Raw genomic sequence first — 22,667 nt, 5'->3', positions numbered from 1 at the left:
CCCCCAAAAGCAACATCACAACGAGGCAGTGTTTGACCTTTATTAGGAAGTGAGGTGGGGAGGGGCCACTCCGTGGCTGCTCCCTGTGTTAGGGACCCTCCCTTCCAGAGTTAAGGCTCCAAGCAGCAGGTCCGAGGAGGTTCCCAGCCAAACTGGCCAGGGCCTAGTGGAGACACCCCCAAAGCACCCCACTGGGTGAGGGGCCCGTGGCCTAGGTAAGGCTGGTGTTGGAACTGCTGGTCGCGCTACCCCGCTTCTGCAGACAGCGAACGGAGCTAGGGACCTGGAGGCCAGCTGTCACCTGAAAGCTGCCACACCACACCTAGAGAGGGCAGTGACAGGGAGGCTCAGCCAGGGGCGACAGACAGCATGGGAGACCCACAGCCACCCCACCAGTGCCCAGGGCTCACGGTGAAGGCGGGCAGCAGCGGCTGCGTGAACTTGGCCTTGAAGGTGTGTAGCAGGTGCCTCGTGCGGGCGTTGTAGAAGGACAGGAGGCCTGGGATGGAGGGACAGGCGTCAGCAGTGGGGCGAGGCCCAAGGGAGGGGATGGGCAGAGGCGGCTAGAGATGACGGTCACCTTGGTGGAAGTCACAGTGCACACCCAGGCAGTCGGGCACGGGATTGTCCAGCACCTTGACCTTGTTGGCGTGCTTGGCCATGAAGCTGACCTGAAGCCAGTTGTTCACGTGTAGGCACCAGGACGCCGCTGTCTTGCCCAGCTGCTCGAAGCGGCCCAGGCTGCGGTAGGCCACGCCCACACCGAAGGCCTTGCTGTCTGGCTCAAAGCGCACCTCCCAGTAGTGCTCGCCACCATCAATCAACGTGTCCCCTGGGGGCCAGACAGTGGGAGGGTGCTCCTAGGGACCCAGACACACCGCAGCCCCACACACTGCCCCCAGCTACTTCCTAGGACCCAGATCCTCCCCCAGCTGCTCTCCAAGACCATGGCCCTCCTCCAAAGTACCCCAACCACCCAGACACTCTCCTGGCTACTCCCCAGGACCCAGCTACTCCTCCAAGGTACTCCCATGGACCCAGATACCCCCCAGTGCTCTCAAGAGCCCTGATACATCTCACAGTACTCACAAGGTCGGTACTGATGGCATCCAGGTACTTCCCTGGACAGATGATCTCTAAGGTACACCTCAAAGTGCTCCCCAGGACCAAGATCCTTCCCCTAGCTGCTTTCTAAGACTCAGATACTCCCAACTTTACCAGCTCTGTGTAGGTACAAGCCCAGCTACTCTCCAAGCCTCAGTAACTCCTCACGGGCTCTCTCACATACCTCCAAGCCTGGGAAACATCTACTAGGTGCTACCTACGTCCAGACCCCTCCACTCCTCCAGCGGCTGGGCTGTCCCCATGCCCTTGTTCGGTGGTGCTCCTCCCATCTTAGAGACCCTTAGGATCCCTTCAGGTCCAGCAGGATACCATGAGGCCTTCCTGCTGGTCTCTGCATTGCACATAGGCCCCAGCACACCCCTACTCCTAGTGGACACCTTCTCCTCATCCTCAGCCCCCCGTGGGCCCCACCTATGTCCCAGCCTCAGTTTCCCTCTGTGAGCTGTACTCCTCCCGTGAGGCTCCACACAGACCCAGAGGCTTGCTGACTTCCTGCAGAGGGTATGGGGATTCCCTCCCTACCAGCCAGAGGTAGTCTCACTCTAGCTCAGGCTGACCTGGAATTCACTATGTAGTCTTAGGGTGGCCTCGAAGTCATGGCAATCCTCCTATCTCTGCCTCCTCAGTGCTGGGATCAAAGGCATACGCTACCACTCCTGGCTCCAGGGGGTATTTCTGCCACCCCAGCGACCCATCCCCACTTCTGCCAGATTCTTGCTGGACACTCAGCTCCTCCCTCACCTGACAGGCTTCCTCTTCTCTAATCCCCCCTCTCAGCAGCTCTGCAGCCACTTCCACCATCTCCCACATCAGCCCCTCCACCAGCTTAAATACTCCACAGCCAATGTCCCCGCCAGCTGCTCCCCAAATCACAGCCGCTACACCCTCTAGGAAATGTCTGCAGCTCCTGTCCAGCCAGGCCTCCTTCACTTGGCAGCGGGGCGGGGGGTGGGGGGGGGGCTGGTCTCAACTTCGCAGTCCTCCTGCCTCAGCTGCCTAAGTGTTAGGGTGGTAGGTGTGCACCCAGCACACGACCAAAAACAACACATCTTTTCTGGACCATTCCTGGAGAAGTTACATTGATGGCTGGCCAAAGGTGATGTCCTTCTGCCTCCACGCCGAGGGCCCTGACCCCAACTCCACTGTCCCCTTTCTCTTGCATTCTTACCCAGCACTGTGTAGGACTCAGCTGTGAATCGATCACGTCCTCCACGACCCGAGGACATCCTCTTAGGAGATGGCGTTCCTCTGTGGGTAGCAGGGAAGGGGAACTCAGCACAGGTGTCACCCATGTGGCCTGGTACCCTTGGTTCACCCCAGCCACTGTGAACATGCCAGGGACCCACATACTCCCTCCAGGTGAGTGCCTTTCTATGAGGAAGCTAGATGTTCCAGCCCTACATCGCGCCCCCCCCCCCCCGCTGCCCACCTAGACAGGGGCAAGCTACCTGGCTGGGGAGTTGACAGGTGACGCCGTGCGGCCCTTGCCATCTTTCTCGCGTGCCTTGATGTCCTGCACCTTCCCGCCCATGGCGTCCCACTCCACGGAGAGGTCCTCCACCCGCAGGTTCTGGTGAGATGTGGACGCATCCAGGCGGAACATGAACGCTGGGGCCGGGCAGACGAGGGATCACAGAGATGGGAAAAACCAGAGACATAGAGAGAGGCAGAGACAGGCAGGAAGTGACCAAGACAGACCCAGGCAGAGGACGGATGGAGCCATAGAGACAGACAGGCAGACAGACAGAAAGGAAGACTCCAAGAAACACAGGAAAAATAAGGTTGGGGCCAGAGGAATGAAGGTCAGGGTCAAGGCTTAGAGGTATTTTCCAGCCAGTCTCTCTGCCTGCTCTTCCACTGTCCCAGAGACAGAGCACAGCTACAGCATGACGGAGTCAGGTTAGACAGCAGAGGGACTTCCTAATGGGGCATGTGCACATATCACTCTGGGAAACTGCTGAATCTTTCATATGCTATCTCCAGAGAGTATTTATCTATTTGTTAGGGGAGTGGGGAGAGAAAATGTGTGTGTGTGTGTCTATAGGGACAGTGTCACACATCTGTAATCCCAATGATCAGGAAGCTGAGGCAGGAGGATTGCGACTTCCAGCCAGGGCTACATAGCAAAAGCCTGTCTCCAAAAACAGAATAAATAAATCAATGATAAGTTTCTTTTTCTTTTTTTTCCGAGGTAGGGTCTCACTCTTGCTCAGGCTGACCTGGAATTCACTATGTAGCCTCAGGCTGGCCTCAAACTCCTGGCGAACCATCTACCATTGCCTCCCAAGTGCTGAGGTTAAAAGCATGTGCCACTATACCCAGCCAATGACAAGTTTCTAAATAATAAAAATAAAAGCCATCTAGGTATTATGAGGTCACCCTCAGAAAAAAAGAAGACTCAGGCAGAAGGGGACCAGATGTTCAAGTTCAGAGAGCCCCTGTGGATTCAGACAGGAGCTTCCTGGCAACCAGGGTCAGCACTTTCATTACAACAGTCCTAGGTCAGACAGGTTCCCACAGCTCCAGGAGGGAGGGGTGCGGTCAGGGGCAGAGAGGTGGGATGCAGTCATCACCTGGTGTCTCGAGGGTCACTGGTTCAGAGAATTCACCAGCCACTGCCTTGTTACAGGCCTTCACGCGGAAGTTCATATACTTCATGTCGAACTTGAGACCTAGGAGGCCAGAGAGGGACATCAGTGCTGTGTACGCTGGACTTAGAACAACAGGGTAACCTCCATTTGACCCCATGGTGATTATGGTTCCCAGCCCACTTGTCAGGTTTCAAAATTGTTAATTGTAGCCGGACGTGGTGGCGCACGCCTTTAATCCCAGCACTCAGGAGGCAGAGGTAGGAGGATTGCCATGAGTTCAAGGCCTCCCTGAGATGACAGAGTTAATTCCAGGTCAGCCTGGACCAGAGTGAGACCCTACCTCAAAAAAACAAAAAAAACAAAAAAAAAAATTGTTAATTATAAGTGGGGGGAGGGCTGCTATGGCACCTGAGTGGAAGTCAGACAACAACTTGGCTCACTTCTGCTTAGTCTGAGACACGGTCTCTCTTGTTTTGCCCCTGGGAATTACAGACCATGTGCCACTTTGTGCCTGGCTGTACATGGGTGCTAGGATCCAAACTTGTAATATGTAGGCTTTTGAAAAAATCCAGACATGTGCTGGGCATGGTGGCACATGCCTTTAATCCCAGCACTCAGGAGGATTGCCATGTGTTCGACACCTCCCTAAGATTCCATAGTGAATTCCAGGTCGTCCTGAGCTACAGTGAGACCCTACCTCAAAAAAAAAAAATATATATATATAAATATATATATACACACACATATATATATATATATGTATATATATGTGTAAGTTGGACAGATGGCTTAGCAATTAAGGCACTTGCCTGCAAAGCCTAAGGACCCAGGTTCAATTCCCCAGGACCCACAAAAGCCAGATGCACAAGGTGGCGCAGGGTGTCTGGAGTTCATTTGCAGTGGCTAGAGGCCCTGGTGCACCCATTCTCTTTTTCTCTCTCTCTAATAAACAAAAACAAACATTTAAAAATTTATTTGAGCCAGCCATGGTGGAGCATGCCTTTAATCCCAGCACTGGGGAGGCAGTGGTAGGAGGATCGCCACAAGTTTGAGGTCACTGTGAGACTACATAGTGAATTCCCTGTCAACCTGGGCTAGAGTAAGACCCTACTTCAAAAAAAAAAAAAAAAGAAGGGCTGGGGAGATGGCTTAGCAGTTAAGGCACTTGCCTGCAAAGCCAAAGGATCCAGGTTTGATTCTCCAGGACACACATAAGCCAGATGCACAAAGTGGTGCATGTGTTTGGAGTTCATTTACAGTGGCTGAAGGCCCTGGCGTGCCCATTCAATCTCTCTCTATCTGCCTGTTTCTCTCTCTCTCTGTCAAATAAATAAAATTAAATTTTAAAGTTATTTGCCAGGTGTGGTGGTACACACCTTTAATCCCAGCACTTGGGAGACAGAGGTAGGAGGATCTCCATGAGTTTGAGGCCAGCCTGAGGCTACAGAGTGAATTCCAGGTCAGCCTGGGCTACAGCAAGACTCTACCTCAAAAAACAAACAAACAACAACAATAAAAAAATGTATTTATTTGTGTGTGTGAAAGAGAATGGGTGCTCCAGGGCTTCGTGCCTCTGCAAACAAATTCCAGATGCATGCACCACTTTGAGTCTCTGGCTTTACATGGGAATTGGACACTGGTTGTCAAGCTTTGCAAACAAGCACTTTTAATTACTAAACCATCTCCTTTGACATCTCCCCATCTCTCTCTCTTTGTCTGTGTTGGATTTTCCAAAACCAATGGCACAAGTTAACCATGAACTCACAATTTATTCGCCAATGCCACCATTCTCCCCCCTGAGAAAAGATCCTTGCCTCTCATATTTATAGGGGCCCAGTGAACTTGGCCAACAACCCAGGGCTGCCAATCAGCTGCCGGGGTAGGTTCAGGGATAGGCACATGACTCAAGATGGCAGATCAGAAGCGATGATGGGACTCTGGTAGTAAACTGGCTTGCCATTCATTTGTGGTGCTAGGGACAGGAGCCAAGGGCACTGTATGGACCAGGAAGAAACCCATTGCTGGACAACCCCCAGTCCTGTTATTTTTTTATTTTTCTTTTCTTTTTCTTTTTTTTTTTTTCAGGTAGAGCCTCACTCTAGTCCATGCTGACCTGGAGTGCACTATGTAGTCTCAGGCTGGCCTCAAACTCACAGGATCCTCCTACCTCTGCCTCCCTCCCAAGTGCTGGGATTAAAGTCATGTGCCACTACGCCTGGTGCCCGCCCTCCCTTTCTTTCTTTTTTGTGGGGGAGACAGGGTCTTATGTAGCACAGTGTGGGCTGAGACTTGCCACACAGGACAGAATCACCTTGAACTCCTGATGTTCCTGACTCAATCTCCCGAGGACTGGGGTGACAGGCATTGGGCCCCATGCCTGGTTTATGAGGCACCGGGAATGAAACCCCGGGCTTCATGCTTGCCAGGCATGTGCCCTACCCACAAAGCTCTAGGCCCAGCTTTTTCTCTGTTATTTCTTTATTTTTCCTTTTTGATTTTTTTTTAAGTTTTATTAACATTTTCCATGATTATAAAATATATCCCATGGTAATTCCCTCCCTCCCCACCCCCTTTTTGATTTTTTGAGGTAGGGTCTCTCTCTAGCCCAGGGTGACCTGGAATTCAGTATGTAGTCTCAGGGTGGCCTCGAACCTACCACGATCCTCCTGCCTCTGTCTCCCAAGTGCTGGGATTAAAAGTGTGCACCTCCCTCCGTTTCTCCCCCCTCTTATTTTCTCTGGTTTTGACATCAAATGATAGTTCTATTTATTGCCGCAAGCTGGGAGGAGATAAACATTCTACTAGGTTTTTGGCTTTCCTGCTCAATGTGTATGTAATTATCCCCACTTGAAAAAGTCATAATAAAACAGAATAGGTGGCAAGAGGGCCTGGAGGTGAGGGTGGTGCACAGCGCAGAAGGGGGTGCGTTTATTTTGACTGCTATACAAGGAGATGGCTGCTGGGACTCATTGGTTGGCGGCCATTCCCCTGCAATTAGCACATACATATTAGCCTTGTGTGCTAATTACAGATAACTAGCAGTCTGGTTTCCATCTGCGAACTGGGGGAGGGTAGATATAGATACTTCTGTGGGGTTTTCTGAGGTGAGGAGTCTCCAGCAGCTGGGAAAATTCATTATGAATGTTTGTAATTGCCAGGGAACTCCTGAATATTTGTGGGTGACCATGTGTGGTCAGCACTGGGAGCCAAGAAGGTTGCAGCTTTGCTCACCACGAGGACAGTGTCAGGTGCAGTAAGAATAATATATTATGCCTTTAATCCCAGCACTCGGGAGGCAGAGGTAAGAAGATCACCATGAGTTCAAGGCCACCCTGAGACTACACGGTGAATTCCAGGTCAGCCTAAGCTAGAGTAAGACCCTACCTCGAAAAGCCAAAAAAAGAAAATAATAATAATAATAACAATTATTATTATTCAGGAAATAAATATCACACTCATTATTACAGGTCAGTCCTGACTAGCCCACCCCCGAGGCTTGGCACACCTGCAGGTACCTCCTCAAGTGACCAGCTGTGCTCCTCCACAGCCTCAGAGTGCTCCCAACCATAGTGCTCCCTTCACCTGCAAGGAAGTGCTCCCCCATTCACAGGGAAGGGTTGCCTCGCCTTCACGGCTGTGCTGGCTCACCTGTCAAGGTGTGTTCTGTCTGCCGGATTCCCTCAATGACCATCCAGGGCTGGTCCTCCTTGAGACGGGGTGGACCTTCAAAGTTGGTCCTGCGGTACTCCAGCACGTAGTGGTCAATCTTGCTGTCCTCATCTGGCATGCGCCACACCAGGGTCACACAGTTATCTGCTACCAGGGACTCAGCCAGGTCGATGACAGGGGCGCTGGGCACTGCCCGGACAGGAGGGAGGGCTCAGCTCAGGGGTGGGGCTATCTGGGGACAAGACCCTGTGAGTTTGGGGGCCAAAGTTGGAGCCTCTTGGAGGGGGCTGTAAGCTGGGGTCAGGGCAGAGATCTTTCAGGGTCTATTCTCAGAATCCAATTACGTAGGGCTGGAACTTTCCCAAAATTCTCTACAAACTGGAGGTGAAATTTTGGGGCTCCACCCAACAGTCTTGCTTTCTCAGAGTACCAACTCCCTACAAAACGGGGTCCCCTCCACCACTGGGAGCAGGACTTTCTCAGGCTTCTACTAACCAGCCAATCCCATCTGGCTTGGCCCACCCAAGGGTGCTCCATCACCTCACCAGGTGTACTCCCTGACCCCTCACCTGTATGGGCAGATCTCAATCAAGGCCCCACACACTGGGTGGGCTTTCTCATGACTCCACCCACATGTGGGGGCGGGGAGGCTTGTGGCCCCACCCAGTGTGGAGCCGGACCTCATTGTAGACTCTTCCTTGAGCCTCTAGGACTCAGGTCATTTCCCCAGGTGGGCACAATGACCTCTTACCAGGCAGGAACTTGAGGGCCTGCAGCATCTGGCGCTCCTGAGCAAAGTCCACCATGAGGTGGCTCATGTTGTCGCTGACTTTGGCCTTCAGTGACAGCCGGAAGGCAGGGGCCATGGTCACACTGCAGGGAAGGTTTGGAAGCTGTCTGCTCAGAGGCTGCTCCAGGGGCCCTTGGCTGGGACCCTGAGGAAGAGGACCTCTGCCCCGTGTTTCCACCCAGTGATTGGGGACTGGGGGCACCCTCACCTGGATGTCCCCACCTTCATGCCACTGGTGGGACACGGGTGGGGACCCAACCCCAGCAGCTTACCCATCTTTGATTTGCTTGGCAGCCTAGAGAGGGGACAGAACAGAAACCAAAGACTTAAGTCAACCAAATCAGAAAGCTGCTCACAGGCAGCAAGACTGGAACATGGCAGGGCTGTCATTTGATAAGGTCCCCAGGCCAGAGGCAGAGAATGTGACATGGCCTCCTTCTAGGTTGATCTTTGACGTCAGCAACAAGGACACACACCCCCACCTGCATTCCAGCCCCCCCCCCCACTCTGTGCTCTCTCTCTCTCTCTCTCTCTCTTTCTCTCTCTCTGCCTCTTTCCCTCTCTCACTCTTTCAAATAAATTAATTAAAACATTTTTTTGGCTTTTTTTAAAAAATGAGAGATAGAGATGGGCATGCCAGGATCTCCAGCCACTGCAAATGAACTCCAAACACATGAACCACTTTGTGCATCTGGCTTTATGTGGGAACTGGGGACTCAAACTAAGGTCATTAGGCATTGCAGGTAAGTGCCTTAATCACTGAGCTATCTCTCCAGCCCTATTTTTGGTTTTTCAAGGTAAGGTCTCACTAGCCCAGGCTGACCTGGAGTTCACTATGTATTTCCAGACTGGCCTCACACTCACAACAATCCTCCTACCTCAGCCTCATAAGTACTGGGATTAAATGTGTGCACCACCGTGCCTGCTCTTTTTTTTTTTTTTTTTTTTTTTTAAGACAGGATCTCATGTAGCCCAAGCTGGCCTGGAAATTGTTACACTGCTGAGGATGTCCCCAAACTCCTGATCCTCTTGCCCCCACCTGCCAAGTGCTAGGCTGACAGACATGTGCCACCATGCCTAGATCATGCAGTACTGGGGACGAAACCAAGAACCTTCTGCACATTAGTTAAGCCCTCCATCCCAAGCCTCAGCCCAGTATATAAAATATAGATAACCTAGGGCTGGAGAGACAGCTTAGTAGTTGAGGTGCTTGCCTGCAAAGCCTAAGGACCCATGTTCTAGCTCTCTCCAGATCCCACATAAGCTAGCAGAAAAAAGGTGAGACAAGTTCAAGGTCGCACATGCCCACTAGGTGGCACAAGTGTCTGGAGTTCAATTGCAGTAGCTGAGGCCCTGGGCCAATTCTATCTTTCCTCTCTTTCTATCTTTCTGTCTGTTTCTCTCTCTCTAAAATAAAAAAGTTTTATACACACACACACACACACACATACACACACACACACACACATATATGGAGAGAGAGAGAGGAGAGAGGGGAGACAGGGCAGGAGAACCCAGCTAAGAGACATTCCAGAAAAATAATGAATGACTAACTGACCATGTGTTCTATGTCATTTCTGACATACTAACCACTGTATGGCATTAAAGTTGAACTAAAAACATTAGCCAGGTGTAGTGAGTTCAAGGCAGCTTGGGCTACAGAATGAGCTTCAGGTTGGCCTAGGGTAAAATGAGGTTCTCCCCTCAAAAAATAAAAATTCAAAACAAGCCAGACGTAGTGGCCCACACCTTTAATCCCAGCACTCAGGAGGCAGAGGTAGGAAGATGGAAGCGAGTTTGAGGCCAGCCTGAGACTAGAATGAATTTCAGGTCAGCCTGGGCTAGGACAAGATACTACCTCAAAAAACAAAACAAAAAAATTAAGATAAAAATCTACAACTGGAGCCGGGCGTGGTGGCATACTCCTTTAATCATCCCAGCACTCCGAAGAGGTAGGAGGATCACCTTCAGTCCGAGTCCACCCTGAGACTACATAGTGAATTCCAGGTCAGCCTGAGCTAGAGTGAAACCCTACCAAGAAAAAAAACAAAACAAAACCTAAGTTGTAGATGCCAGTAAGCTAGAAAGGAGATATTACCGAAATAGAAAGGGAGGGAGGGGGACTTAATAGGACAGTATTGTATGTATGTAAGTAGAAGAACAGATTAATGAGGGTGAAAAGGCCTAAGTAAGGTCAGGGGAAGAGACTGAGTAAAGGAAAGGTGGAGGGAGAGCTAATCAAAATCTAAAGAGCCAGCATGGTGGTGCACACCTTTACTCTCAGCACTTTTGAAGCAGAGGTAGGAGGGTCACCATGAGTTCGAGGCCACTCTGAGACTACAGCCTGGGCTAGAGCCAGACCCTATCTTGGAAAAAAAAACAAAACTAAGAAGATATGAATAAGTCATACGGAAACCTACTTTTTTGGACAATGGAACACCCAGAAGCCATACTAGAAAATTGTTACTAGAAAATTTTCAGTGCCAGGGATGGGATACCTTCCAGTGAGTTGTTGGCCAGGGAGGTCACTGATGCCCCCAAAACATTACAGGCCATTGCTAAGGCTCTTGGTTCCCCACCAGGAATAGATGGTAAGACCCTGGAAAAAGCTATGCTGTATGCAGTTCAATGGAGGAGAGAGAAATCACCAGTAGAGATACTCAACAGTGGACACTGCAAGCCTTAAATTTGGCCAGCCAAGCCAAATGAGCCAACGGGTACAATATGGCATGTCTGGTATGGGGGAAACCATCCACTCTCTAATTGGACTGGAGGCCCGCTTCATGGGAGAGAATATATCCCTGATACTGAAAACCTATGATGAGGGAAGTCATGAGCCCTAGGGTTGTAGCATCCACAAAACATATATACTATGCCCACCAAACTGCCTGAGAAGAACTTTTCTTATTTATTTATTTATTTATTTATTTATTTATTTATTTATTTATTTTAAGGTATGGTCTTACTCTAGCCCAGGCTGACCTGGAATTCACTATGTAGTCTCAGGGTGGCCTCAAATTCATAGCGATCCTCCTACCTCTGCTTCCCAAATGCTGGGATTAAAGGCGTGAGCCACCACGCCCAGCTAGGACTTCTCTTAATGTTCATACCCATATATTAATGCTACTCTCACTTTTGATTAGAGAAGCGTCTCTTTTCAGATGGCAGTGACCTTGGGATGACTCAGAAGGCACCATGGTGCTGAGAAGAAGTGACACAGAAGTACTCAGCACTGCAATATCTCTATCACACCTTCCAAGGCTCAGGGCCCATTGGGGAAGAGGTGGCAGAAAGAATGTAAGAACCAAAGGAAGGGTAGGACTCCTTACAACACACTCCTCCAGACACAAAATGGCCTGGATATCCATGACCTCACAGTGTCTGATACTTCCTACACAAGACTATCATAATAGGAGGAAAAGATGATGACTTCAAAATAAAAGAGACACTGAGAAGGAGAAAGGGTATGATGGAGAGTGGAGTTACAAAGGGGAAAGTGGGGAGAGGGAGGGAATTACCATGGGTTATTATCTACAATTATGGAAGTTGTCAATAAAAATAATAAATAAAAAAAAACACCTACAACTGGAGTTTGAGAGGTAGCTCAGTGGTTAAAGATGCTTGTTTGCAAACCTTACAAGCCTCAGTTCAATTCTCAGCCTCCCATGTAAAGCCAGACTGGCATGAGTTTGCAGGGGTGTGCAAATACATGTAAGTAATTTTTTAAAATTTACAATAAAAGTTACTTGTTATCGAACCAATGCGCAAGTATAAGTGGGCACGGTGGGTCTGACCCCACACGTGCCACCTGAGGGACACACCTGTGGAAAGTCCTCACTGTCCGCAGCCTGCAGGGTCTGATTGGCTGTCTCCAGCAGTTCCTCAGAGCTCTCCAGGGCCCGGGTGCAGGCAGCTAGCTGGTTCTGTGGGCAGAGCGGCACCAGTGGACATGACTCAACCCCTCCCAGAGCCCCACCACTCACAGGAAACTGGCCTCATGGAGCTCCAACTGGGAGAAGGAGGCTGGTGGCCTGAGCTGGACAGTCACTCAGAATCCTTTCCTTCAAAGCTCCTGTACCCAGGCCACATGCAAGTCCCAGGGCTGGCGTGTCAGCAACTTGCCCTGATTTCTGGAAATGGTGTACAGCAGGGGCAAGGCCCAGGGTTTGAGTAGGATAGCTACCATTGGGCCAGGAGCCTGGGTGGGAAGGGCAGATGGTGCCAGGGGGGAGCACTGGGTAGGGGTAGGGGAGGTAGTGATGGAAAAGAAATGGGGAACAAGTGGGTGGAAGGGTGAGGAGGAGAGAACAGAGACTCTGGAGACAGGTGCTGGGGCCAGCGGTGCTCTGCCCGTGCAGGGGTGACAGGGTGCCTGGCTGGCCAGCTACCTGAAGCTCATAGGTGCGGCTGGCACGGTCCTGCTTAATCTTCATGAGCATGCCCTCTTTCAGCTCTTCCAGTAGAGACGTCAGTGACTGGAACTCCGCTTCCAGGTCCTCCTGCACTTTGGTGGAGTTTGCCTGAGTGGGAAACAGTCAGGATGGGCTGTGAGGATGGGGAAACTGAGGCCCCTGGAGAAGGGTCGGCCGGGCTCAGCCTCCTACTACAAGCATAGGGTGGATGGTTCCAGCCCTGTGCACAGCTCTCCCTCCGTCCGCCCCCTTCCCTCACCTCCACATTCAACAGCATCTGCTTCAAGGAATAGATAAACGTCTGGATTTCTTCGTTTTTCACTGCTAGGGTAGTGATGATCTTACGAAGAGCCTCCTATCAAACAGAAGCAAGAGGCATACTGACAGGGCCAGAAAGTGCCACCTGGCTCCGTGTTCTGCCCACCACCGCACCCAAGGAGACATAAGGGCCACCAAAAAGCCCAGAGTCAGGCTCTGCCTCACACACCACACCCAAGGTGTTGCACAGAGGAAGAAACTGAGGCTCTGAACCAACCTCTCAGGACAGGGACAGACCTAAAGCAGATGGCCTGAGCTCCAAGCCTATATGTTGTTTTGTTTGTTGAGACAGGGTCTCACTGGGTGGTCCAGGCAGTCGTGAAACTCACCGCAATCCTCTTGCTTCAGCCTCTCTGAGTGCTGAGACCATATATGTACACCACCACCACCAGTGTGAATGCAGTGAGGGGCTAGCCTGAGCAAAGCAGCTCCCACAGCCCACCTGGGTGGCCTGGGAAAAAGACCTATCTGTGGAAAAAAAAAGCTAGGTGTGCTATTTCTGGAAGAGATCTGTCTGGAGAACATAGGTTTGCCTGGGCATTGGGGAAGGAGAACACTCCTTTTTAAAGGAGCCGCTTCCAGAGCCCAAGCAAGGAGGAGTGGGAAAGTCTTGTGGGAGGGATGGTCTGGCTCCCACCCAGGTCTCGTTTGGGGGAACGGAAGGTCAGCAATGCAGAGATGAAGGGTGCCCTGAGGGGTGGGGCTAGCGTGGGGGATGGGGTCAAGGCTGGGCCTGGGATCTCAGTGGTGTGGGAGACACGCCTAACACCTGGCCCAAAAGATAGGAGATTGCACGTGAACTGGGAAGCTGTGTTAAGTGATGGGGGACTGTGTGTTCAGTTATGGGGTGTGCATGTTAAATGGGGGGGGCGTCTTAGGCAGAGGACACCGTGTTGGGGGGACTGCATGGTACATCATAGGGGCTGCATATTGAATGAGGGGGTTCTGCGTTGGGTGTGAGGCTGTGTGTTGGATTCTGGGGGTGTGCATGGTAGATGGGGGGGGGTCACAGGCTGCATGCACGCGGCGGTCGGGCGCAGCGCGGCGGGGGAGGGGCGCTGCGGCATCACCTGGTCCTCCCGGGCACCCCACCCGCCCGCCCCGGTCCTACCCTCTGGTCCTCCATGCTGCAGCCCCGGGTCCCCCCGGCCCGGCCCTCGGGGCCCCCGCTCGCTCTTCAAGCCCTCGAGCCGCCTGGGCCGCTACCGAGAGCCAATAGCCCGCCGAGACCTCCTCGCCGCCGTCGCTGCCGCCGCGCCCCCGGTCAGCGCTCCATCACTGGCCTCACCGCGCAGGCGCGCGTAACCGGGGCATGCTGGGAAATGTAGTCCCGAGCTGGGGCGCGCCAGGTGATGCTGGGAAGGGGCACTCAGCTGGAGAGTCTTGAGCTGGAGTGTGGAGACCCAGGTTCAACTCCCGGCCCTGCCTTGTGACTTCGGGACTATTCCTAGTTCTTCGGTGCCGCCGTCTCCCGCCTCGTCCTTCCCACACACCTTTTCCACTGTTATTCAAACTGGAGTGCAAGGCACCCACACTACCCTGCCCAGAGATCCGTCCCTTGACCACGCCCCCGCTATGTCCCTGCAGTTACAACAAAGTGGCATTCAGACTGCACAGGCCTCTCGGTAGTCTCGCAGCACGAACTCCTACCCACCCCACAAAGCCCCAGACTCGATGTCCTCTAGAAACCTACTAATCCAGGTCCACAGGATGGGGGGGGGGCTTAAGTGTAGCTCTTTCTGTCCCATCAGCCCGGTGGGGCGGGGCGGGAGTGGGCTCAATATACCCGGAATCCTCACCATCGCTTTTCGGCAACAGCGGGGAGAGGGGAACAGTGGACCCCCGGGCGGCTCTGCGTGGCCCCTGGGGAGCTGCGCCTGCGGTTGAGAGAAGCTTCTGCGAAACACAGGGGTTTTCCTCACTCTGAGCCTGAAAGCAGGTCACCCGCGGTTTGTTTTCACACACTGAGGTCTCTGCCTCTCTTCATGGGGTGCTGCTGACCCTGGGGTGAAGCAGTTCAGGATTGGGGGGGGCGACCCTGGAGTCCAAACTTTTCCCCAGGCAACGGAGGTCAGAAAACTCACACCTGTTTGGACCCAGTGTCACCAACAAAAATCTATTCCGATGGCTGGGAGTGTGTCTGAATGCTGAACGCTCGCCTCATCCCCACCCCAGCATGCAGTATGGCTCTGGGTTCTGTCCTCACAACCCCAACAGAAAGGGGAAGATTTGGGGCCATAATCATTGAGGCAGGAGACCCCCCCACCACCACTGATTTCATTTACCATGTCGCTCAGGGTGCCGGCAAGCTCTCCATCCTGGTGGTCCTTCACTAGCTCTTACATAGCTTCCCATATATACATGTAGAACATTCCAGAAAGTTTTCTATTGCCAGGGATCCACTTACATGTACTTTCATACCTGCCCTGCCTTTCAGATATACAACAATGTGGGGAAACTGAGGCACCAGAAGGTAGGAAGTGGACCCTCTCTCCAAGCAACCTGGAGCCCTGAGAGGCTGTGCCCTTCTGACCCGCCTCAGCCATCACTCTAGGAGGGAGGGAGGAAGGAAGGCCGCTGTGGCAGGAAGTCTGTGGAGGGTGACAGGCAGGCACAGAATGAGACCTTGCTGGGTGATGGTCTTCCTGAAGCTTTGGGGTGAGTACCTGGGGCTCTGACCCTTCCACCGCCCAATCTTCCAACACAGCTTCTCTGAGCTTCATGCCCTCTTGACATGGAGAAGATTCAGTCCTCAGAGAGACGCAGGGCCTGGGAGCCACCGCCCCTCCCCCCCCGCCTTTCCAATAAATTAATAAATAAAATATTTTCTTAAAAAAGTAAACGACCTCCCATTTCAGCACTTCTAACTACCCCTGTGCCCTGTAGCCTACAACGCCCTGCCTGGTCACCTTACCATCCTCCTTCCTCCCTCTCTGCCCTTTGCTTTCTCCGCTCCAGCCAGTCTCCTTGCCAGGCTCTGTCCTGCCTCAGGGCCTTTGCACTGGGCTGTGCCCTCTGCTCTCTCACAAGTACCTTCCTTCCCAGGAAAGATCACTTCTTCCCCTGGGATTACTGTCCAAAGAGACCTTGGCTGACTACCCCGCCCTCATAAGCAGAGTGTCCTCCTCACTGTCCCCTTCAGCTTTCCCCCACCATGTCTTCAGTCAGGGTCCTCATTTCACCCAGACTCTGACAGCCTTGAAGACAGAGACTTTTTTTTTTTTTAAAGAATAGTTAATCTTTTATTAAACCTTCATAAATACAAGTACATATGTTTTTGAAAATTAAAAAATATTTACACTTCCTCAATTTCAGGAATGCCAAGCTAGCCTATTTATCTTGAGCCTAATAAAATCTTAATAACTCCTATGAAATGATTTATCATAATTAAAATTAAATGCTTAAACAAGAAAAAAGTTTTACACAGATTTATTGCATCCAAATAGTTAGGCATTTGAAACAATGTACTATTTACCTCTCCATAAACACGAACACTGGAAATGTATTACAATGCTACTAAAAAGCAAGGCATTTGAAATTTATACACAATTTGTACAGAATTACACAATTGTGTACAAATTTACAGACAATTACAATTTGCTCTCTACCAAGACACATCCCACTCAAAAATATATAATTGGAAAATGAAAGCCAGATTTAATCATGATCTGCAAAATTTTTAAATTTGTTTAATGCATATTCAAATATGCTAAATACATTCTCTATCCTAAAATAATGCGAAAGGGTAGTTATGAAGACAGAGACTTTTGTCAGACTTTCAGTATTTTATTTATTTGTGAGCGGGGTGGGGGTGGGGGGTGGGAATGGGTGAACCAGGGCCTTCAGCTGCTGCAAACATAGGTACTGGGGAATTGAACCCTGGTCTTTATTTAGGCTTTGCAGGCAAATGCCTTAACCACCAAGCTATTTCTCCAGCCCCTAAAATTTTTAATTTTAATTCTTTTTTGTTTTTTTCGAGGTCGGGTCTCACTCTAGTCCAGGCTGACCTGGAATACACTATGTAGTCTCAGGCTGGCTTCAAAAATCACATCAGTCCTCCGACCTCAGCCTCCTGAGAGAGAGTGAGAATGGGCTCGCCAGGGCCTCCAGCCACTGCAAATGAAGTCCAGATGCATGCTCTCCCCCCCCCCGCCCTTGTGCATCTGGCTTACGTGGGTCCTGGAGAGTCGATCCTTTGGCTTTGCAGGCAAACACCTTAACAGCTAAGCCATCTCTTCAGGTCCTGCACCACTTTATGTGTCTGGCTTTACATGGATGACTAGGGAATTGAACCTGGGCCCGCAGGTTTTGCAAACAGGTGCCTTTAACTGCTGAGACATCTTCACAACCCCTGTTTTCTGTTGTTGTTGTTGTTTGTATATTTCATTTTTAGTGCTTATTTCAGAGTGGGGGTGGGCAGATAGAAAGCGGGCAGGCCAGAGCCTCTCTAGTAGCTGCAAATGAGCTCCAGATGCATGTGCCACAGCCCCTGTTTTGTTTATGATGGTTTGGCTATGTAACCCAGGCAGGCCTGAAACGTATGGCAATCTCCTGTTTGAGCCTCCCAAGTGCTGGGATCACATGGGTGTGCCGCCACACCTGGCTTATGTTTAAGATTATGTTTAAGTGTCTGTATGCTCACTGGTGTGGTGTTGGGGTCCCCTACACTGCCAGGCCCTCAACCCATCTTTTTTGTTTTTCTGATTTTTCGAGGTAGGGTTTCACTCTAGCCCAGGCTGACCTGGAATTCACTCTGTAGTCTCAGGGTGGCCTCGCACTTGCGACGCACGTCCTACCTCTGCGATTAAAGGCGTAAACCACCACGCCCAGCTCTCAACCCATCATTTCTGCCCCCAGCAGTGTGGGAAGCCTGCGGACTGAGTGTGCTGCAGTGGCCCCTGTCCCTAAGGGTGAAGCCTGGTGGAATGGTGACCCTGGCTTGCCAGGTAACACAGATCCAGGCCTGGGAGCGGCTGCGAGTGGAGTGGACCAGGAACGAGGATGGGCTCTGCCACATGTTCCTCACCAACGCCAGCCTCAGCCCAGAGGTGTGTGGGCCTCGGGGATGGCTGTCCTGGAAGGTGCCTGGGGACCTCACCCTGCAGCTGGGCCACGTGAGCGTCAATGACAGTGGGGACTATGTGTGCCGGGCCATCCTGGAGATCCCTGAGTTCGATGAGGCTCAGGGCAACGGGACAGAGCTCCTGGTAGAGGCAGGTATGAGATGGTGGGAGGGTAAGGTTCTAGAATGATCGGACTGAGTCTCAAACCCTACATGCATTCAACCTAAGAGCTACACTGAAGACTCAAATTTCTGAGCACTAGGGAAGCTGAGGCGAGAGGATCCAGGTTCAAAGTCAACCTTGATTAATATTATGCCCAATTCTCGGCGCCCCCAGTGACCACCAGGGAGAACCAAACACGCATGCAAAGGCAAGGAGCTTTATTTCAGGCTTAAGCTCGGACTCTTGACTTCACCAACGCAGGGGATCCATACAAGAGCCCTGAGCAGCAGGGGGGCACGTTTTTTATAGGGATTTGAACAAAGAAGTAGGGCAATGGTTACATGATTGGTAGATTTAAGTAGTAACTGCACTTGTATTTTTCTGATAGGCTTTGGATGCTGGTGGGCAGAGCTGGTGGGCAGGGGAGCTAGGGGAATTTCAAACAGATTAGGTAACCTTTATTGTGATTGTCTATGTGTGTTTGAGGAACTTAAGCAACTTGTCTTATGACTATAGAAATGTATGGTATAAGCAATTTGTGATCTGTTTTTCAGTAACTGTTAAATTCTTATTTAAACCTTGCTGGGAAACAGAAACTTAGGCCTATGGTGACTCTGAAGCCTGTCATGGCATTCCTCTGGTTCCTGAGTCCTTCAATCACATAGTAAAACACCATCTTTAAAAGAAAGAAAAAAAGGAAGCCAGGTGTGGTGCGCCAGCGCTCTTTTAATCCCAGCACTCGGGAGGCAGAGGTAAAAGGATCACTGTGAGTTCAAGGCCACCCTGAGACTACCTAATGAATTCCAGGTCAGCCTGGGCTAGAGCAAGACCCTACCTGGAAAAATCAAAAACAAAAGTGACTGGAGAGATGGCTCAGAGGTTAATGTGCTTGCCTGCAAAGTGCTTGCCTCAAGAAAAATAAAATAAAATAAAATAAAGGAGAAGAAAAGGATGGTGTGATGACACAAGCTTGTCCTCCCCACACGCAGGGATAGAGGCAGGAGGATTTGGAATTCCAGACCATCCTTGCCTACATCAGGAGGTCAAGGCCAGCCTGGACTACATGGGAACCTGTCAGAAAACCAAGAAAAGTGCTTCAGTCTGGCCTTCTCCCTCCCTTCCTCCTCTTTCTGTCTTTCTTTCCCTCCTTCCTTCCTTCCTTCCTTCCTCCCTCCCTCCCTCCCTCCCTCCCTCCCTCCCTCCCTCCCTTCCTTCCTTCCTTCCTTCCTTCCTTTCTTTCTTTCTTTAATTTTGGAGGTAGGGTCTCACTGTAGTCCAGGCTGACCTGGAATTTACTATGTAGTCTCAGGCTGGCCTCGAACTCACAATGATTCTTTTACCTCTGCCTCCCAAATGCTGAGATTAAAGGTGTGCGCCACCACACCCGGCTGCTTCCCTTTTTTAATGTTTTATTTCTTTATTTGAGAGAGAGGCAGGTAGGGGGAGAATGGGCACACCAGGACCTCCAGCCACTGCAAATGAAAAACTGGACACATGCGCCACCTTGTGCATCTGGTTTTACATGGGTACTGGGGAATCAAATCTTTCTTCGGTAGCTTTGTCAGTTGGTCTCTTTACTAATAAGCCATCTCCCTAGCCTTTCAGCCTGGTTTTCTTAGGAGCCAGGCACCAGGCTCTGCATTGGCAGCTGCCAGAGAGAAGAGAGTTGTGGGCACCAGTGCAGCTGCAGCCAGCTGGCCTGTCCACTACAGTGGTGGCTGCGCAGCCTCCAGGAACCCCTGCCAACCTCAGCACCTCCAGGAATCCAGGCCTGAACTCAATCAAAAAAAAATCTATATCCCTTTCCTGGGGTCCCTGTCATTTACAGAGTCCTGGACTGCAGCTTCTGCTCTAGTGTGGATTGCTGTGTGACCTTGAGCAATTAGCATGATCCCTGTGTCTCTTCCTTCCTCTGACCATGCTTCCTGAGCTGGACAGGGTGAAATTCCAGTGATTCTATCTAAACACTCAAGAGAGGCTGATGCGTGGTCAGTGGTACAGTGATAGCCTAGAACCCACAGTGAGGGCTGGGGGCGTGGTCAGAGGTAGAGTGACAGCCTAGAACCCACAGTGAGGGTTGGGGGCGTGGTCAGAGGTAGAGTGACAGCCTAGAACCCACAGTGAGTACTAGGGTCGTGGTCTAAAGACTAGTATTTGGGAGGTCCTGAGTTCTATCCTTAGGAATGCAAAAACAAAGTTACAGAGCTTGGCAGAGGTTGGGACATATGACAGGTTTGTAAGGTACCAGCAGTTAGTATTATGTCCTCAATGGTGAATATTTGACCCGGCTCAGATGTTCTGTTCTGGCTGTCATAAGCATGATCATTTATGATGTTGGGTACCTTGGTGCTGAGGTACATAACTTTCTTTTGAGTTGCTCTTTGCTGCCACCTGGTGGTGGTACCCAGGCAAATGATTTAGGTTCTCAGATGTTCCATTCGCCCATCTGGAAAGTGTTGGGCAGAATTTCAAAAACAGGATCCCATGACAGAGACCATGGAGCTTATGGGGAAGGGTTGAACAGATGATGTGAGCCCTTAGTTTCCGGTTACCCAAGAACCCAACAAGATGTAAATGACCTTTTTTTTTTTTTAATATATATATTTGTTTTTCCAGGTAGGGTCTCACTATAGCCCAGGCTGACCTGAATTCACTATGTAGTCTCAGGGCGGCCTCAAACTCACGGCGATCCTCCTACCTCTGCCTCCCAAGTGCTGGGATTAAAGGCATGCGCCACCACGCCAGATCTGTTTTTAAATATGTTTATTTACTTGAGACACAGAGAAAAAGAGTATGGGTGTGCCAATGCAAAGGAAAGGCACATGCATCATTGGTTTTACATGGGTGCTGGGGAGTTGAACCCAGGCGGTCAAGCTTTGCAAGTAAACCCTTTAATGACTGAGCCATCTCCTACCCTATAGCTTATTTTCTCAGAGGAAAAAATTGAGGTTTGATGAACACCTTGAATTTTCAGAGCGTGGTAGGTACAACAGGCCCAACCTGGAGTGAAAGGTCAGATTGAGGGCAAGAGGACTGGTCTTGAAGGTGCCCACCTTCCTGAGACATGATTTCTTCCCTGCAGATGCCCCCCCTCAGCTACAGGAGAAGTCCATCCCTCCAGGTGAGCCCCGGCCCATCCCACCCTCCCCATGCTGCATGCCCCTCCTCTCACACTGGCCCCTCTCCCCTCCCTCTAGGGCTTCAGTTGGCACTTCTGGTGGTGGGGGGTGTGGTCGCAGCCGCGGTGTTATTGGGCGTCAGCTTGTGGGGTAGTCGTCGCTGCAAGCGGGAGGACTCAGGTGAGAGCACCCTCCTTTGTTCTGTGGGGTTCTGCCAGACTCCGGGTGCATGGCGCTGTTGCCCTCGAGCGGCCGAGGCGGGAACTGCAGTACGTTATCTCAGCCTTCCGCAGGGATGGAGGGTGGCTGCACGGCTGTTGTGGCGCTGCTGCCCCCGCGCGTCGCCTGAGGGAACTGCAGCATTCCAGTCCTGCCTTGCTCCAGCGAAGAGGGTCTCCTCAATCCTTTTCATTTGGTTCACCTCCATCTAGGAAGTCCATTCTACTGCAACGTTCTCTACCGGCCCCAGAGGACCCCCAAAAGTTGCAAAGCCTGGCCGGGGTATGGGAAGGCGCAGGACAGAACCACGGAGGACCGGAAAGCTCAGGGTGTTTAGTCTACTGCCTGTTCTCAACCAGCACCCCACCAACTGTGGTCGGCCAGACACCCCTTTTCTGTCACTGGCATCTCTCCTAGTCCAGGCCCCTGAGGGTGGCCCAGACCCAGAGTGGCCAGAAGGGTTCCCTGAAGTCAGAACAGGTACTGGAGACTCAAAGAGGACCCAGGCAATACTTACTTAAGGATGCCACTTGGTAAGAGGAAGCAGACATTCTACCAACCACGTCCCCAGACCCCCTTCACCCCTCGAGATTCAATAAAACCTCTTTTAAAAATACTTATTTAGATGGAGAGTGGAGTTTCTCAAAGGGGAAAGTGGGGGGAAGAGAATTACTATGGGATATTGTTTACAATCATAGAAGTTGTCAATAATAAATAAATAAATAAAACTTATTTAGCTGGGGGTGGTGGCACACTTCTTTAATCCCAGCACCCAGGAGGCAGAGGTAGGAGGATCGTGGTGAGTTCGAAGCCATCCATAGTAAATGCCAGATCAGCCTGAGCTAGAGTGAGACCCTACCTCGAAAAACAAAAAAACAAACAAACAAAAAAAAAAAAAAGAAAAGAAAAGAAATTATTTGCAAGGAGAGGGGGGTGGGAGGAACAGAATGGGCATGCCCATTCCAAACGCATGCTACACTATGTGCATCTGACTTTACGTGGGTACTGGGGAATTGAGCCTGGTCGTTAGCTTTGCAGGAAAGTGCCTTAACCTCTGAGCCCATCTTTCCAGTCCCGATGAGGCCTCTTCTAAACCATTTGTGGTAATGCACGTGGAAGCCAGGAACTCCACCCCTAGTTTTTGTTTTGTTTTAAATTTTTATTTACTTGAGAGAAAGAGGCAGACAGAGAGTGAGAGA

General features: G+C 51.1%; 2 protein-coding genes across 2 annotated transcripts; one reads left to right on the top strand and one right to left on the bottom strand.

Annotated features, from left to right (window-relative positions):
- Window positions 1–26: 26 nt before the first annotated feature.
- On the bottom strand, window positions 27–14,149 carry Fsd1 (fibronectin type III and SPRY domain containing 1). Its single transcript, XM_004654957.2, has 13 exons — window positions 14,017–14,149; window positions 12,847–12,942; window positions 12,564–12,695; window positions 11,997–12,098; window positions 8,448–8,470; window positions 8,137–8,258; window positions 7,365–7,574; window positions 3,699–3,797; window positions 2,574–2,733; window positions 2,294–2,373; window positions 581–832; window positions 411–499; window positions 27–322 (listed from the first exon to the last, which is right to left on the bottom strand). The coding sequence occupies exons 1-13, from the start codon at window positions 14,029–14,031 to the stop codon at window positions 212–214; spliced, it is 1,491 nt and encodes a 496-aa protein (XP_004655014.1). The 5' UTR covers window positions 14,032–14,149; the 3' UTR covers window positions 27–211.
- Window positions 14,150–15,535: 1,386 nt separating this feature from the next.
- On the top strand, window positions 15,536–21,598 carry Tmigd2 (transmembrane and immunoglobulin domain containing 2). Its single transcript, XM_045134723.1, has 5 exons — window positions 15,536–15,563; window positions 17,763–18,122; window positions 21,213–21,251; window positions 21,328–21,429; window positions 21,543–21,598. Exons 1-5 carry the CDS (start codon window positions 15,542–15,544, stop codon window positions 21,596–21,598), a joined length of 579 nt encoding a protein of 192 aa, XP_044990658.1. The 5' UTR covers window positions 15,536–15,541.
- The last annotated feature ends 1,069 nt before the right edge of the window (window positions 21,599–22,667 follow it).

The sequence above is a fragment of the Jaculus jaculus genome, chromosome 15, assembly GCF_020740685.1.
Source record: "Jaculus jaculus isolate mJacJac1 chromosome 15, mJacJac1.mat.Y.cur, whole genome shotgun sequence".
Taxonomy (NCBI): Eukaryota; Metazoa; Chordata; class Mammalia; order Rodentia; family Dipodidae; genus Jaculus; species Jaculus jaculus.
This window is presented reverse-complemented; position numbering and strand designations above follow the sequence as displayed.

What these genes read in the sequence shown, in the direction of transcription:
- Fsd1 (XM_004654957.2), bottom strand. An exon ending in GACAGAACACACCTTGACAG is followed by an intron (nt 3,798 to 7,364) that starts GTGAGCCAGCAC and finishes CTGGCCTCCTAG; the next exon opens with GTCTCAAGTTCGACATGAAG. An exon ending in CGCTGCTGCCCGCCTTCACC is followed by an intron (nt 323 to 410) that starts GTGAGCCCTGGG and finishes TGCCCTCTCTAG; the next exon opens with GTGTGGTGTGGCAGCTTTCA.
- Tmigd2 (XM_045134723.1), top strand. Translation starts at nt 15,542, where the DNA reads ATGGTCTTCCTGAAGCTTTGGG. An exon ending in GGTCTTCCTGAAGCTTTGGG is followed by an intron (nt 15,564 to 17,762) that starts GTGAGTACCTGG and finishes TTCTGCCCCCAG; the next exon opens with CAGTGTGGGAAGCCTGCGGA. An exon ending in AGAGCTCCTGGTAGAGGCAG is followed by an intron (nt 18,123 to 21,212) that starts GTATGAGATGGT and finishes TCTTCCCTGCAG; the next exon opens with ATGCCCCCCCTCAGCTACAG.